The 16,930-nt window shown below is 45.7% G+C and overlaps 1 protein-coding gene across 3 annotated transcripts in view; it reads right to left on the minus strand.

Annotated features, from left to right (window-relative positions):
- YEATS2 (YEATS domain containing 2) overlaps positions 1-16,930 on the minus strand; it is a 97,867-nt gene that overhangs the window by 4,028 nt on the left and 76,909 nt on the right. For all 3 annotated transcript variants that reach the window (XM_084802416.1, XM_084802417.1, XM_084802415.1), the window contains exons 20-28: positions 15,826-16,002; positions 12,981-13,161; positions 11,908-12,036; positions 10,412-10,510; positions 6,440-6,542; positions 5,225-5,298; positions 3,578-3,657; positions 2,227-2,428; positions 183-409 (exon numbers count right to left, since the gene is read on the minus strand). In XM_084802416.1, the coding sequence (XP_084658542.1) occupies positions 183-409; positions 2,227-2,428; positions 3,578-3,657; positions 5,225-5,298; positions 6,440-6,542; positions 10,412-10,510; positions 11,908-12,036; positions 12,981-13,161; positions 15,826-16,002 (1,272 nt within the window). The remainder of the gene's footprint in view (positions 1-182; positions 410-2,226; positions 2,429-3,577; positions 3,658-5,224; positions 5,299-6,439; positions 6,543-10,411; positions 10,511-11,907; positions 12,037-12,980; positions 13,162-15,825; positions 16,003-16,930) is intronic.

A 16,930-nucleotide genomic window follows, 5' to 3' on the forward strand; every position in this document is an offset into this window, starting at 1 on the left:
CAAAGGCTCTTTTGCCTATACCTCTTTAGTTCATTCAACTGCAACCTTCCGTATGGGTGTAGGAGCACACCTAAGTCACGGCAGAAGCCAAGCCACATGTCCCCTGGGCAGACTGGTGTCTAAGCTCATGAGGTGGAATGTCTGGACACTGACCTGACAGTACCCCAGCCTTAGCCTCCTACCTTCTGTGTAATGTCACCAACAAATCCAGAGCCCGGGGTTGGTGGCAGGTAGTATCTCGTTTCCTCCTGCTTCTCTTCCTGCTCCTTTTTAATGTTCGTCTTCAGTGGCTCTGACAGGCTGAGGACATCCACTTCTTCCTCGTTCTCAGGCTCCCTTTTCTGAAACTGCTGCAGATCCTCCAACTTCCGACAGAGATCGTCAGCAGTGGAGAAGGATGACAAGCACTCTAAATGAGAGGGAGCGTCTGTGACTCTGGAGAACCCCCCAGTCTGAAGGAGGCAGAGTCTGCAGGGAGCTAACCTTTCTTCAGTTCAGATGCTATGGCTCTCTCAGGAAAGCCAGTGCCTCAAGAAGTAGAAAAGCAGTACATAGCCAGCTCCAATCCTGGAGAACCAGGCCCGGCCCCACTTCCTGAGACAATAAATTTTCTTCATTATTCTTTCTAACTATGAAAAACTTAGAAATGTACAGTGAAGACCATCAAGTCATCCCTATTGAGCTGGGGCTATAGATCAGTTAGTAGCAGTGCCTGCCAGGCAAGCAGGCAGGAGAGCCTGGGACCGGGAAGCCCTGGGCTTCATTTCCGGCACTGCAACTCCGTGCGGCACCAGGGGAGGTAGGGGCAGGGGTATCAGAGCACAGTTTCCTCGGCAGCTACACAGTGAGCGCAGGGACAGGCTGGGCTGAGACTCTGGACTTCAACATGTTTTGGTGATATGCCATGCTGCACACAGAGCACCGGTGACACTTGGAGGTGATTATGTGGTCTCCGCTCACCAAGGACACAGATCTAGAAGCTGACAACTCTCTTAGCATGGATACTATATCCCATAGGAAACGAGAGAAAAGACCATTGAACACCAGACTCTCAGGAAGCTTTGCAGAAAACAAGACTTACCTAGATGGGGTGGGGACTCTGACTTGCACTTGAGTGTGGCTGGACCCCTCTGACTCTTTAAGGCACAGTCAGATGCTGCCCTGCCCCTAATGTCAATCTTCAGCAGTCGTCTGTCTCTTTACTGTATTTCCTACAACACTGTTAACTGTTCTCATGTGCCTTCAACACCCTCCCCAGTTTCCAGGGGTGCAGTGACACCCAGGACACGGGCCTGTCTTCACGGCAATAGGCTAGACTTGCCTACTAGGGGTGGGTTCCTAAGGTCACACAGAAAGGGAAGTCACTTCCATGTGAGGGAAAAAGGGAGGGTTAGGAGTCTTCACAGTACTCTGTGGAGGAGACTCCCATGAGTACATGCTACCAGATGGCCTGAAGTAAACATTCCTGGCTGGAGCTCAATACCGGAAACATTTGGGTATAAGCAGCTCTGAAGCACTGTGTGGAGGAATGCTAAGTGAATGTAGCAGCCATCGATAAAGACCTGCTTAGCCAATCAGCTGAGCAGAAGGACAGGAAGTGGAAGGCGGGACTTCCTGGAGGAGAGGAGAAAAGTTTGAGGGTTGGAGAGGGAGAAGATTTTGGGATGGTTGGAGGAGGATGGTGGGAACTGGACAAGGATGGGCCCAGAGGTCATAGTGGCAAGTGTTTGGAATATATGTATGTTATGAGGTTTAGAGTAGTTTGTTTAGTTTACAAGTAGATTAGAATCAGCTGAGACTGCCCGGGGAAGTGCTGGCAGCTTTAAAATACGCTTTAGTCCCCCTGGGTCAGTTATTTGCTTTGTAGGCCGAATGGACACAAAATACTATAATAGGACTGTGTTGTCTGGCATGTCGTAAGAAGAAGAAAGGGCTGCTGCGTGCACGCCTGTAATCCTAGTACTTGGTGAGGCAGAGGCAGGCGGATCTTTGTGAGTTCAAGGCCAGCCTGGTCTACAAAACAAGTCCAGAACAGCCAGGGCCACACAGAGAAACCTTGTCTTGAAAAACTAAAAGAAGGAGGAGGAAGAGGAAGATGGGGGGAGGGGGGGAAAATCTTTTATCATCTAGAACAGCTCTCTCTCACCCCTAACTTACATTTCCCCAAACCAAATGTAAGCCAGGTGAGATGTAGGGGCTGAAGGGGGACAACCTCACAAGGCCTACCTGGCTCACTGTCAATCTGGGTGAGCACATCCTCAATGGAGTCCCCATCACTGCGCAGGCTCTCGGGGTCTGGAGGGGTGTAACCGTGGCAGCGGCACCAGTGAGCAATCTGCTTGGTCTTCAGGGGCGCCAGGTGGTGGAATCGTGGATTCTTCTCCAGGATCTCTTGTAACACTTTTCGTACTGTCATTGCTCTTTGCCACTTAAAAAGGGTTTGAACCAAAATTAAATCCTTGAACTATAAAATTAATAGCTAGCACTGAAATAAACCAAGCAACTAAAAAACTGGATTCTATTACTCTCTAGCAACAAAGGGATAAAGTGCAAAAGACTTCTTTTGGGACCAGTGAGATGGCTCAGGGATGGGACGGCTGTCACCAAGCCAGATGAGCTGACTTTGGTCCCCTGGAACCTCATGGTAGAAGGAGAGACCCGACTCCTCACGTCCTCTGACACGCACACATAAACAATAGGAAAACTTAAATGTCGTAAAAGTTTAAATTGGTCTTACTGTTTACAAAACAGAGACTCCTAGGTTTACATTTAAGGCTTTTTATCAGGTCATGAACCAAATTTTTCTTTTCCCCAAACCAAATGTAATGACCCACCTTCCACTGTTGCCTAGCTATACTGCACACACTGTCCTTTTTTCTTTTCTCATGATTCAACTGTATCTGGCAACACTGTTGTAAATATTCCATTGAAATCTCAATTCAGGGCTGGAGAGATGGCTCAGAGGTTAAGAGCACTGGCTGCTCTCCCAAAGGTCCTGAGTTCAATTCCCAGCAACCACATGGTGGCTCACAACCATCTATAATGAGATCTGATGCCCTCTTCTGGCCTGCAGGAGTACCTGCAGGCAAAACACTGTATACATAATAAATAAATCTTAAAAAAAACAAACAAAAAAACCAAAACTCAATCCAATGCTCTAGAAACTAACTTTATGTGTAGATGTGTGCACCACTTGCATGCTTGGCGTTTGAAGAGGCCAGAAGAGGGCACTGGGTCCCTTGGAAATGGAGTTGCAGACTGTTGTGAGCTGCCAGTCAGGGGCTGGGAAATGAGCCCACATCCTCTGTGAGATCAACCAGCTTGCTGCTGAGCCAACACTCCAACCTCATACTTCAAAGCAAATATGAGATGCTTTTGCTGGTACAGGAGAGCAGGCCTTTCAAAAGATATGTGAGATGCAAAAGAAAGCAGCTGCTGACTGAGAAATAGTCTACCACCAAGTACCTTAAAGAAAGGCATTGCAAATCTGTCTCATCCTTCCTTACAGGAAGAGCACAGATGTCCACCTCTACTTTGCTGTCTGGCTTTCAGTGGTGGGCTGCAGACCCAGCCTTACCTCAGCAGCTCTCCTTTTCCCAATGTTCCAGCTGTAATACTGCTCCACAGACTTTGCAGAGAAACAGCTGGCATCATCACCTAGAATACAGACATGCAGACTCTGAGTAACAGCTGGCATCGCCACCTAGAACACAGAACTACAGACTCTGAATAAACGTTTTTATGGTTTAGACTAAATTTTGTTTATCGGAGGTAGGTGTCCAAATTCCTTTATTTCCTTTTATAAAATAATAGAAATTTTTGTTACTCTGCATGTGTGCTATGTTTGTCCAAGTATGGGTGTTTGCATGCCACTTGGAAGTCAGATGACAACTCCTGGGGGCTGGTTCTCTTATTCCATCTTACTGAAACCCAGACGTATTCCCCATTTCTGCTAGACTGTGGGTTCCAGGCTGGCTTCTGGGCAGCTCTCTTTGGCTTCCTCTGATCTCCGGTAAGGATACACCAGCATTGCAGGGACATACTGAAATTTGACTTATTTCTAATTATCAACTGATTAACTTTTATATTTTTGGGTTTTTATGGCAGGGTGTATTATATTAGTAGTCCAAGCTGGCCTTGAACATTAAGATCTGCCAACTGATACCTCCTGAGTGCTGGTATCAAGGTGTTTACTAGCATGCCTGGCTCTGAAATCAGGCCTTTTATTCAAGTTTCCTGCAGCTCAAAAGCTTTTACCTACTGCACCATCTCACCGGTCCCCCAGTTTCTTTATGTGACGTATGTTTCCCCCTGAACAGCATAGCTCCATGAAGGATAAAGGCAGCAGATGACAGAGTGCAATGGGGGCCTCCAGGGCTTGGCCTTGCCACAGCTCACTCAGAAGCCACGGGAAGCACAGCCCACTCACTCAGAAGCCACGGGAAGCACAGCTCACTCACTCAGAAGCCACGGGAAGCACAGCTCCTCTCTGGGGTGCTACAGCACTCTTCCCTGTAAGCTGTGGCAGATCTTCAACTGCTCAGTTCTGGCTCTACCATTTGTAGTTTTATGTGAGTGGACAGAGAAGGAAAGGGACAAAGACACACACACAAACACACACACACACACACACAGACACACACACACAGTGGGGGGGGGGCACAAGTGCAAGACACATCTTCAAATCTTTTCTGCTAAGGTGGAAAACTATCATTGAAAGTACATTTTTAACTACTTCCAAACACGTCTCAAATTTCTCTGAACTTCAAATGAGAAACGGAAGTAGGTAACTGTTTTAACTTTGAGTTTCATTCAAAGCCCTCTTTTTTTATACTTTTTAAAAAATCTGGGGCACGGCCTGACTATCATGCCTAGGCAGACTCTGAGCTCAAGGTTGTTCTCCATGACCCTCCCAAAGAGCTGGAATCACAGCTTGTGTCGCAGGCACAGCAGTTTCTCTGCTGCTAGACATGCAAAAAAAAAAAAAAAAAAAAAAGTCAGCAGGCGGCCAGGGGTCCTCTATCATCTTACACCCTCAGGACACTCTCGGACTCTCTTGGTTTCGTTGTCAGCATTGCCTGCACCCTGACTCTAACCAGATGTGGCAAGATACTGTGAATCCAAGACCTTTGCAAGTGTCTGGCTAAAAACCACAATCACAGCAACATCCTAAGTAATTTACAGCGTAACAAAATGTATGTGAGGCTTAGAACAGCTGTCTTACCTTTCACAGTGATTAATGGAATCTTCTTGACTACCGCTGTCAGGAGCTGCTGGATAGTCTCCAAATGGTCTACGCTGAGAAGGGTAAACAAAGGCCATGAAGTTGTGCAGGCTTGTCACATGCACACATGTGTGTGCATACACACAGGCATAAGCACACACGTGAATTCCCTCTGCTAATTAGTAGCTTCCTTTCTTTTCTTCCTTCTTTTTTTAAAGACAGGGTCTCAGGTCGCCTGGCTGGCCTCAACTTTGCAGGTGATCTTGAATTCCTGATTGTCCTGCCTCGACTCCCGCAGGGCCGGGATTATGAGCATGCAACACCACACACCGTTATAGATAAGGCATTTTATGCTTAAAAAGAAATGTCAAGAACAAGTAGATTTTAGCTAATTATACAACTACCCCAGACATTTTGTCTACATTTGTTAATTAGCAGCAAGATCTATTTGCAAGGTGATTGCTATTATACAAATTCCTGTCTCACAGTTACTGACTCATGCCGCCTCAATGTCATGTTAGGAGACACCATGTTTCTACTGTCTCTAGAAGCTCCCAGCAACTCAAAGTGCATGGTCAGAAGGAGGTACCTAATTTGCAAACCAGAAAACTTAATGAAATACCTTTAGAGAAAGCAAGACGCACCCATGGCTATGCAGAGGCAGCTGTAAAGCACAGGCAGGGTGTGTGAATACCCACCAACAAAACTGCAAACACTGGGGTGACTACACTTGGGTATGCTATCCTCACTTGGCAGAGACTGTACATGAGTAAGCTCAGGTATGTTCAGAGGCGTCCATGGCTACTAACCAAGGGCTACCCCTAAGATATATATATATATATCTTACCACTGGCTAAAATAAACTAACTCTTCAGGGCTGGAAAGGTGGGTCAGTGGTTAAGAGCACTGGCTTATCTTCCAGGCAAGCAGGGTTCAATCCCTAGCACTGACATGGTGGTTCACAACCATCTGAAACTCTAGACTCAGGGAATCCAACACCTTCTAGCCTTCTTGGGTACCAGGTACACAGTGGTGCACAGACATACATGCAGACAAAATACCCATAAAAATAAATAAATAAAGTTCTTCAGCTCTACAAGGACAATGCCCACCCCACCCCCAGAGGCTTAACTCACTGCCCACACACAATGATTCTGAAAAGCACCACAGAGACACAAAAAAATGGAACCCCTTGGAAAAGACTAGAATACTTACTTAATGACGTAGTTGCTTAGCTCAGAGCTCTCTTCAGTTTTCACAGCTGTCTGGCTCTCCTGTGAGACATAGTTTGACCCAGGAGTTTCTGGTTCAGTCTTCACTATAAAGGAAGACCAACAAAGAGAAGTGTCAAGGGCCTGTAGTGACATGAGCCATGACACAGCAGGAGACCCCATGGTTCCTGTCCTCTGGCCCAGCACACAAGAGGACTGTTAGCTTAGGTCACAGGGGAGGCAGCTCCAGGTGGACCAGCCGTCCACCACACCGTGTTCCTCTGCATCCTCTCACCCCGAGCCAAGAGTGGCATTAGCACACACTGCCCGCTGTTTTAGCTCTGAATACATCCATTCTGGTACCATCTTCCTAGCTAAGCTTACTGACCTGTAGTACTATCCTAGTATTCTGAGACACAGGGCAGAAAGAAAGCAAAAAGCAGATCTATTATGCTTGGCAATTTTCATGTTGATTGTATCTGGCTTTTAATACCACAGGCAGACACCCAAAGCTGTTCAAATGCCAGCATGTTGTCGCACAGGTGAAAACATTCATGTATACAAAATGATTACTATTATGTTATTTTTGGTATTTTAAGACAGAGTCTTATTAGCCCAGGATGGCCAAAAGTTACCTGTGGTCCAGCTGGCCTGGTAACTCACAAAAATCCACCTGCTTCAGCCTCTCAAGTACTGGGACTATAGGTGTCAGCTATAATGTGTACAAAATTAAATTTAAAATATCATATAAAATTATCTTCGGGTTATACATCTAAGGTGTATATGAAGTATTATTCAATTTCTTGTTTACATTTGAGTTTCATTCCCAAGATATTTCATTACATATATACGTGTATACATGCATACATATATATGTGTGTTTGTGAGTGTATGTGTGTTTGTGTGTGTGTGTGTGTGTGTGTGTGTACTACAAAGTTTACAATGCTTTTGTCCTCCACAGGAGACAGTCAAGCTCTATTAACTGTACTGATGTAAAGAGTGACTATCTCAGAGGATATGCCTCTCTTTCCTTAGTCTTCTTTAACCAAAAACTATGCGACACAGCTGCGTCTGCACAGCCTCCCTGCCTTTACTCTCTCTGGCAGTCTTCACTTACTGAAGCACACGTGTGTACATCTGTGTGTAGCATGTGCAGCGCCCCAGTGGCTGACCAAGGCTCCAGTGGCGTCTCTGACAACCTCTGTACTGTGTAAACTTTAAATTCTTGGTGATTCTGCTTCATTGCTGGGGTTTTAATTTAAATTTCTTCCGTAACTAATAAAGCTGGATCGTTTTCACAGGCTTTGAGCTATCTGGATGCCCTCTTTTTCTGAAGGTTTTATTAGTGTTTTTCACACTAATTTTGAGTGGTCTCTATACATTCAAGATATTATTTTTTAGCTAGATATATGTGTGTTGAGTACTTTGGAGTCTACAGCTAGCCTTTTTGCTCTTTTAATATTCTCTGATGGAGCAAGATTCTTATAATAAAGTCTCCTTTTAATTTCTCTTAAAATGCTTAGGGTTGTCCCTGCAAATCTAACACTTTTTTAATTTTTTGTTATTTTTATTTATGGGTATGTGTGTATGTGTGCTAGGACTGTGAGCTATAGGCAGCTGTGAACGTGAGATATGGCTGCTGGGATCTGAGCTTAGGCCTCTGCAAGAGCAGCAGGAGCTCTTGCCTGCCCAGCCATCTTTCTAGGTGCCACATCTGCCCCGATGTTATTTTAACCTTGTTTAGTATGTGTGCATATGACGTATATGGGCACACATGCACCATGACATGGGTGATGTCAAAGGACTTGGTTCTCTCTTTCCACCATGTGGACCTGGGGCTTAAACTCAAGTCCTCAGCCTTGGTGGCACCTACTATGCCGAACAATGGCCCCGGAACATTGTGTTTGTGCCACCTTTCCCTTTCTACAGTAGCTGACATTTGATACCTCTGAGTCTTTCCGCTCTCTTTTTCGCCTACTGAAAGGGGGCTTTGCAAACTTTAGCTGGTTAACACCATGGTGGACAGGCTTGCTGTAAGTTGCACCCTTAGGAACTGGGCGTTTGCGGCCACCACGGTGGACAAGAATCCTGTAAATGACATAACCTTGCTTGGCCTTGTATCCCAGCCTTCGCGCCTTATCAGGCTGAGTGGGGCGAGGAACCCTGTGCAGCACAGGAGAGCTGTTGGTATTGCCAGCAGCGGGCCCTCAGAAGGAAGCGCCTTCAGTCTGTTGCTGGGGAGAGAGCTGGACGCCATTGTGGGGCTCCGAGAGTCCTGAATTCTTACTGGGTTAGTGAAGATTCCACATATAAATTTTTTGAGGTTATCCTCATTGATCCATTCCATAAAGCTATCAGAAGAAATCCTGACACCCAGTGAATCACCAAACCAGTCCACAAACAGAGAGATGCGTGGGCTGACATCTGCTGGCCACAAGAGCTATGGCCTTGGAAAGGGCCACAAGTTCCACCACACTATTGGTGGCTCTTGCCGTGCGGCCTGGAGAAGACGCAATACTCTCCAGCTCCGCTGTTACCGCTAATACACGTAATGTTTGTAAAATTCATGCCCAATAAACAAATTAGGACAGTCGAAAAAAGGGGGGGGGGAGGGTGCTTTGCTTGTTTATGGTATGTTTAACATCTCTGCAGTTCACTGCACATTTTACTTTGCTTAAAATGAAAATAGAAGGCTGGTGAGATGGCTCAGGAGGCAAAGGAGCTTGCTGCTAATCCTGACATACTGAGTTCAGCCCCTGGAATTCACATGGTAGAAATAGAAAACCAACTCCTGTAAACTGTCCTTAAACTTCTTTATGTGTGCCATGCTGTGTGCCAACACACATAAATACAATTAAGTTTAAAAACCCAAAAATAAAGGATGGTCTGTCTTGGTCCAAAATTAAATAAATCAAGTCTGGCACAGAGTGGTACCAATGCTTCCCCAGCTATCTTCTGCTCAAGGGCAGACAAGCGCTCCCCTTTACAGGGTAATGCATACACACTGGGAGCTTTGCTCAGTCATATGGTACAGGTAGGAACTGAGGTCTGAGTCTGGAAGACAATATGAAGATGACTGAGAGTGGCTATGTGCCAATAAAGCCTCACTAACAAAATCAGGCACTGGACCCCTGTACACTCTACTCTGCTTTAAACGAACATTTAGAAAATTACAAATCCGCCTCTCAAGATACCGGGATCCCAGAATGACTGAAACGCAGCCTAGTACAAATTTCAACCCCACAGCTACCTTTCTGTACTTGAGAAGTAAATGTATCTCCTAACAGAGTGATGGCTACACTGAAGGACTGACGTAAGAATTATGGATAATGCTATATACATGAAGCAGCAGGTACTGGCCGCACACACTGGAGGCTCTGAACACATGGAGCCTGTCGTTGCTAGAGGTGTGACGGAAGCTAAGGGCTCACTCTGATCCACTGTACCTGCCTTCTATTAATGTACTTTCACCACCAGGGTGTTCTGCTGCTTAGTCTGCTCCCTACTAAAGCTCCTTTCTCACAACTGTGCTGGCTAAAGGCATTGCTAAGTTGTCAACTTCCACACGCACACCCTTCAAGTCTTTGTCTCTACTTGTCTCCACTGCTGGCGTACCTCCTGACTCCTGTAAGTTGAAGGGCATGTACTCCGGTTTGTACACGCCCTTACAAAGTCCTGTGCCTGAGAGCCCTGACCAGATACCCTGGACTGTAGTAAGTCAGTAATCACTCTCCACATCACTTGTCTTGCACTTACCAACCACAGGTTGCTATTTATGCAACTTTCCTCAACCTGGTTATGAAGTGAAGGGTAAAAATGATGCCTGACACCCTTCAACGTCGATTTACCTTAGACTAACACTACGGCATGGATGCTCACATGCACTTGTCAAGGGACTAACAGCTGCTGAAAGTCAAAGCATTTAGACTATACTGTGTCCTGCATGAAGCTTTGGATACCATGAGGTCCTACATACCTTTTGTAACTGCTGCTGGAGCAGGGCTGGGGGCAGCTGGACTTGGGACACCTATGGGCAGGACAGTAGGCAATTTGCTGGTAGAAAATGACTGGACCACTAAGTTGTAGAAAGAGGGGAGGTATAATAGAGATAAAAATTAGTATTTATTTTCTTTAATTTATTCTTCAACAATTTTATACACAGATGTAATATATTCTGGTCACACTCACTCCTCCACCTTCTCTTATCACTTTATATGCCACCAGCATCCTGCCTCCAAACCAGCTGCTCCTGTTACCTTGTCTTTTTTGTTTTGAGACTTACTGAAATGTTTTTTGTATTTTTTTTTCCCCAAGACAGAGTTTCTCTGTGTAGCCTTGGCTGTCCTGAACTCACTTTGTAGACCAGGCCGGCCTCGAACTCACAGTGATGCACCTGCCTCTGCTTCCCAAGTGCTGGGATTAAAGAAGTGTGCCACCACACCCAGCAAGGTTTTGTTTTTAAATAATAACAATAATAATAATAATAATAATAATAATAATAATAATAACAACAACAACAACAACAACAATTATTATTATTATTATTAATTCAGATTACGTCCTGGTTATCTCATCACTTGTATCTTCTTCTTGTCTACCTCCCGCCCTTTGTCCCCTAGACCTCTGACTGAAGGGGACCTCCCCCCCCCCCAACAAGATCACAGCCTCTCAGGTCTCATCCAGATAGCCGTTCATCAGCACTGTACACATGAACATTGACGTCAGCTATCTACTGGAGCATGGGCTGCTCACCAGTGACCCTTCTCTCTGCAGCCAGCCACTGCCAACAGGCCCCAGGGAAGGCTGGGCTTGGAGGGCCTCTCTCACCCAGACTGCGAGTTGACAGCCTCAGCGTTGTGTAATCCCTGTGCACACAACCACCTGGCTCCGCGATCCTGAGTACAACGGCCATGGTCTGTCCAGAAGACAGAGTTCTACAGCCCTACTCCCAACACTGTGGCGTTTACATTTCTTCTATCCTGACTTCCTTGAGACAGAAATTATTTTTATTACAAATGGCCTAACTCCCATGTGAGAGCCCATTTTAAATGTATACCACAATCTTAAGCTGTGTTGTCTGCTAATGGTGGGACAACTGAACTACATCTTCCACTATGGACATGGGGCATGTTTGTAAACAAAGAAAATAAAAATTAAATGAACCCAATTCTCACCATGTTCAGTGTTCCTTTTGACATTATAGAAATGGGCAGCTAGGGCCAGCAAGATTGCTGAGGGACACAGGTGCCTGCCACCAGGAACCACAAATGCCCAGTTTCAATCCCTGGGACCAACACTGTACAAGGACAACTTAGCTCACAAATTGTCCTCTAACTCATCTGCATGCGCACACGCACATACAAAATGTAACTTAGAAGTTAAAGGACAGGCTGGACAATGCAAAGAGACAGCACCGTGTGCCAGGAGGAGGACCCCGAGACGGAGCTGCCTCAGCACAAGGATGGGACTCACCTTTGTTCACAGGCATCAGGACAGTCTGCACGCCACCAGAGGTGTTGATGCTTAGTGGCTTGAGCTGGCTAGGAATCGTCAGGACGGCCTGCTGGGGGTTAGACTGACCAGAATGAATCTTCAACAATCCTAAAGTAAGTGGAAGACAGCACCAAGTAAAGGTCAGACACTCCCTTCACACTCTCACCTTCTCTGCCACCTTTGGTTTCTCTCACAAGGAAGTCCCAGGACGGTCAGCCTTTAGTTGGATGCAGGAGGCAATGGGTAATAGAGATTTCACAATGAAACTCTGATATATTTTATTTTCCAAGTTCCTTGTTCTGAAACAAAACAAACAACACACCCAACACAAGACAGAAAACCTTGCAAACACAACAGGCAGGTACAGAGGCGGGCAAGGCAAGGCCACCCAGCAAACAGTGACTGCTGCTGAGATGCGTCCTATGGAGAAGCCAATGACCTGAGGCTCTGTAATTTTCAAATTTCTATTTTTTAATCAAAATATTGTATGACAAGCAGTTGAAAAGCAAAAAAAAAAAAAAAAAAAAAAAAAAAAAAAAAAAAAAAAAAAAAAAAAGACAAACGTTCTGACTAAATACTAACCAGTGTTTTCATCATTTCAGTGTTTATATAAGAGAATGTACACACTGCAGGTCTGGCTTCCCTAACCTTCTTGGGACTCACAGTATGGAGGAAAGGGTTTGGTTTGGTTTTTTTGAGCCAGGACTTGGAAGAAAAAGGGAAAAAAAGAAGCACCTCAAAAGTCTCAACGACGGCCATGGTGGCACATGCCTTTACTAGCAGCATTCAGGAGTCAGAGGCAGAAAGACTCCTGAGGGTCTGGGCCAACCTGCTAGGGCGGCCAGTACTGCACGTCAGGGTGCTTGCTGACAAGCCTGATGATGACCCAAGACCAACTCCCTGGCTGTCTCTCACTCCCTCACCCCCACACTAAATGTGGTTTTTAGAAGTAGCTATTTAGAATATATTTCTAGAGTATTTAATGATGTATAATACAAAATGCGAACACCTTCCAAATGAGAGAAACAGAGAAGGAATGTCATGGTCCTTACCCGACACTGTGGCCTTCCCCGAGATGGAGCTTGGTGTGGACACCAGGGATGCCGCAGTGACCGCAGTGGGAGCTGTGCCCTTGCAGGGTCCCATGGTGGCCTGGCTTACACATACTTGTGGCTGCCCAGGAGTTTTGATTATAGAAGCAACAGAAGATGGAACAGGGGCTGATCCTTCAGTCTGCTCAGCGGAGACAGAAGGGAAATTAGGAAGATAGCAGTGACTCACAGACAGCACACTGACAGACAGCAACTCTTAGTTACCACTACCCGTAAAATGTCATGCTTTTTCGATTTTTAGAAATGTCCTATATATGTAGGCACTCACGTGAAGGTGTGCAAGGACAGCTTGTAGGGGCTTGAGTCTCTCCTCCTATACCATGTGGGTCCTGAGAATTAAACTCAGGTTGACAGGCTTGGTGGCAGATGCCTTTCTAAGCCAAACCACCTCCCATCTCCCATGCCATGTAATTGCAAAATAAAAGTTTCCTTAAAAAAAAAAAAAAAAAAAGTAAAAAGATTTATTTTCACTTATGTGTGTGTGCATGTACATGTGTGTCATACCTGTGCAGGTACCTGCAGAAGGTATGAGAGGCTGAGCTAGAGTTACAGGTGGCTGTGAGCGGCCTTACATGGGTGCTGGGAACCGAACTCAGATCACCTGGAAGAGCAGCAAGTGTTCTTAATTCCTGAGCCATCTCTCCAGGCCCAAAAATGATGGTTTCTTGTGTCTTAGGATGAAGCTCACTTGGTAGAACATGATCCATTGTGTACTAAGGCCTGCATTTGATTGCTAACATGGCATAAATCAGATACAGCACATACCTATAATCTCATATTTACACACAAATAGGATGGTTTCTCTAATTTAGTAGTTCCTGTATTTTTACATCTCATAGGCCAGGAAATTTAGCTTTGCAGTTATAAAATTTTAAAAAGGCTTACCGGACATGCTCTTTTAATTAAAAAAAAAAATAATTTGTTCTTACTGTGTGGGTGTGCCTGAGTAAGAGCATGTGGAGAAAAGAAGGTAAGTGGGTTCTCTTCTTCACCTGGGGAGGCAACTCACCAAGAGCCTTTCCTCGCCATCTTGCCAGCCTTCTATAACTTTATGAAAGGCAGTTCAATACCAAAACAGCAGGACATATTTTCAGAATGTATTAAGTGGAATAAAATGCGAGGAACGTATAAGAGGAACAAAACTGAGATGAAAGGTGATAGTGCAGCCAGACTCGGAAGGAAAGAAGGTGCTGCAGAAAGCTTCAACTAAAACACCTCTCCAGTGCAGACCCTGCTGAGTCTCAGCAGGCAAAGGACGTCTTGGTATCAGACCAATGGAGGAGTGGCACTGAGGAAGACGGCAAAGAAGGGCTGAAGGCCCAGCAGCACAGCCATGACCAGGCGCAGGACAGGAAGGGCTGAAGGCCCAGCAGCACAGCCATGACCAGGCGCAGGAGAGGAAGGGCTGAAGGCACAGCAGCACAGCCATGACCAGGCGCAGGAGAGGAAGCCGCCACAGGCTTGACAATGAGACGGTTTAAAGGGAAAACAAAATTTCACAAAATATGATGTTTGGGGAGGCAGAGGCAGGTGGATCTCTGTGAATTCGAGGCCAGCCTGGTCTACAGAGTAAGTTCCAGGACAGCCAGGGCTACAGAGAAGCCCTGTCTTGAAAAACCAAAAAGAAATAACAAAACAGGTAAACAGGATTTCATCAAAATAAATAATGTTTATGGTTCACAGGTTGCTCTCAAAGACCCATCGGCTGCTGAAATAGCTTGGTGAATAAAGGTGCTGCCACACAAGCCTGGGGACCTGAGCTCAGTGACAAGAACCCACAGTGGAAGGAGAGAACCGGCCTACATGCAGAAGCACACACACGCATCCACACGTCACACATACACTAGGATGTACAAAGTGTAAGTCTTCTAATTGGCTGGCAAGAACACACAACCGCACATCTACTGTGCCAGTTCCTCAAAACATACAGAGTCCCTATATGAGCCAGCATCTCTACTCCCAGCCCTGTAAACAGAACATGAAACGCGTATGTATCACATTTACAGCACCATTCCGAACAGTCAGAAGTGGAAATACAGAATCCAGTAAATGGTGGACAAAAATATATATATATATCCATAAACCTAAGCTTTATTTACATACAAAAAATAAAATTAAAGGAAGCCTAATAATTGTTAAATGATAGATAAACCCTGAGAATGTCATGTAGATGGGTGTGCTGGTGCGTGCCTGTAACTCCAGCACTTACGGGGCAGAGGCCAGGACAGCCTGAGCTCCACAGGGAGACTGTGTCAAGACAAAACGAGGAGCCAGGCATGAAGGGCCATGTGTAATATTACATTTATATAAAATTCTCCCAACAGGGAAGTCCACTTAGAAAGACTTGGCTGTTGAACTGGCTCATGAGTAACAGAGTTTGATGCCAACATCCAACTGTGGAGGGAGAAGACAGACTCCTGTAAGTTGCCTCTGATCTCCAAACCCACAGCCATACCTACGTACGATAAAAATAAGAGGACAGAAAAGGAAGAAGCTGTGTGTTTTGCTGGAGAGAAGGAGTAGGAGGGAGCTGCTGACTGGGACGGAGCATCTTCTGGGGACAATGAGATGCTCATGACTACATGATGAGTTAGCCAGCCTGTCCATACAATACAAACCATGAACTACATATTAGAAATGGCACATTTCATGTTTTGTAAGTTCTATACTTCAAATTTTAAAAAGATCAACATTGCAGGAGTTTTCAAAAGGCTGCAGTTGTGCCTGTGGGTGTCCTGTTCAGCGATTCTCATCTTCAGTGGGCTTTCTGCTGTTATGTTCTCACCTGGTGTGCAGCGCCATTTGCTGAGAAGGCCACAGCAGGGGAGGGAGCAGTTGTGATCACGCCCCCTGCCACCCGCAGCATTGTGGTCCCAGGCTTGGCAAGCTGCGAAGGAGCTGGCACAGACTTGAGGGTGTTGTCAGGCAACTTCACCAGAGACGCCTGCCCGGCAGCCGCTGCCTACAGCAATGAAAAGGTCGAATGACAACGCTGCACAACTTATTCCTCATCTGCATTTGAAATATATTTAAGAAAGTCTTGCCAATCAGGACTGGGGGGTGGGGGTGGGGCATGCATGAGCCTTTCCAACAAGCTGAATTCTACAACCTCTGAGGTTCCTGTACAATAAAAATGCAATACACAAATGCATTTTTAGTACTTGTAATTAGTATCTTCAAGGATATCAGCCCCTTTGCTTTCAAAATAACCTGAGTCAAAGTTTTCTTCAATCTCATGGAGGATTTTTACGGCTTATTTATGTGTGTGTGATGTGATGGATCTGCATATGCAGATGCAAGTGCACATGTGGAAGCCGAGGAGGACCTCAGCTGTTCTGCTGCCTCCTTTCCTACAGAGCATCTCTCACTGACCCTGAAGCTAGGATGGTGACCAGCTGCCAGGGAGCCTCCAGATCTGCGCTCCAGCGTGTGCACTGGGGGTACATGTGCCGGCCACAGCCGATGTACAAAGTTATTTTAATCACTAATACTTTGGGTGGGGGGCATCTGTCCACATGCCATGATTGGTGAAGCTGGTTCTTTCTTTCCACCTTTATGTGGGTAATGGGGATTAAACAGGTTGCTACAGGACTCGTCTCTACCTTTTTTACATGGAAGCTGGGGATTGGAACTCTGTTCTTTGTGCTTTCGTGCTCTTACTTATTTCCCTAGAGACACAGACTTTCAACATGAGATATTAAAATTGTGGTGCAAGATTCACTCAGGTAACTTAATGGTGGTCTAAGACCACAGGGTCAGCTTTATTTGTCTATTTATCCATCTATCTCTATCTATGTAGAGGCCTCGCTGTGTAGCCTTAGCTGGCTTCAAACGTAGTAAACCTGCCTGCCTCTCCCTCCCAAGTGCTGGGACTAAAGGCATAAGCCATC

Source organism: Acomys minous (assembly GCF_964271855.1).
Source record: "Acomys minous genome assembly, chromosome: 11".
NCBI classification, from domain to species: domain Eukaryota; kingdom Metazoa; phylum Chordata; class Mammalia; order Rodentia; family Muridae; genus Acomys; species Acomys minous.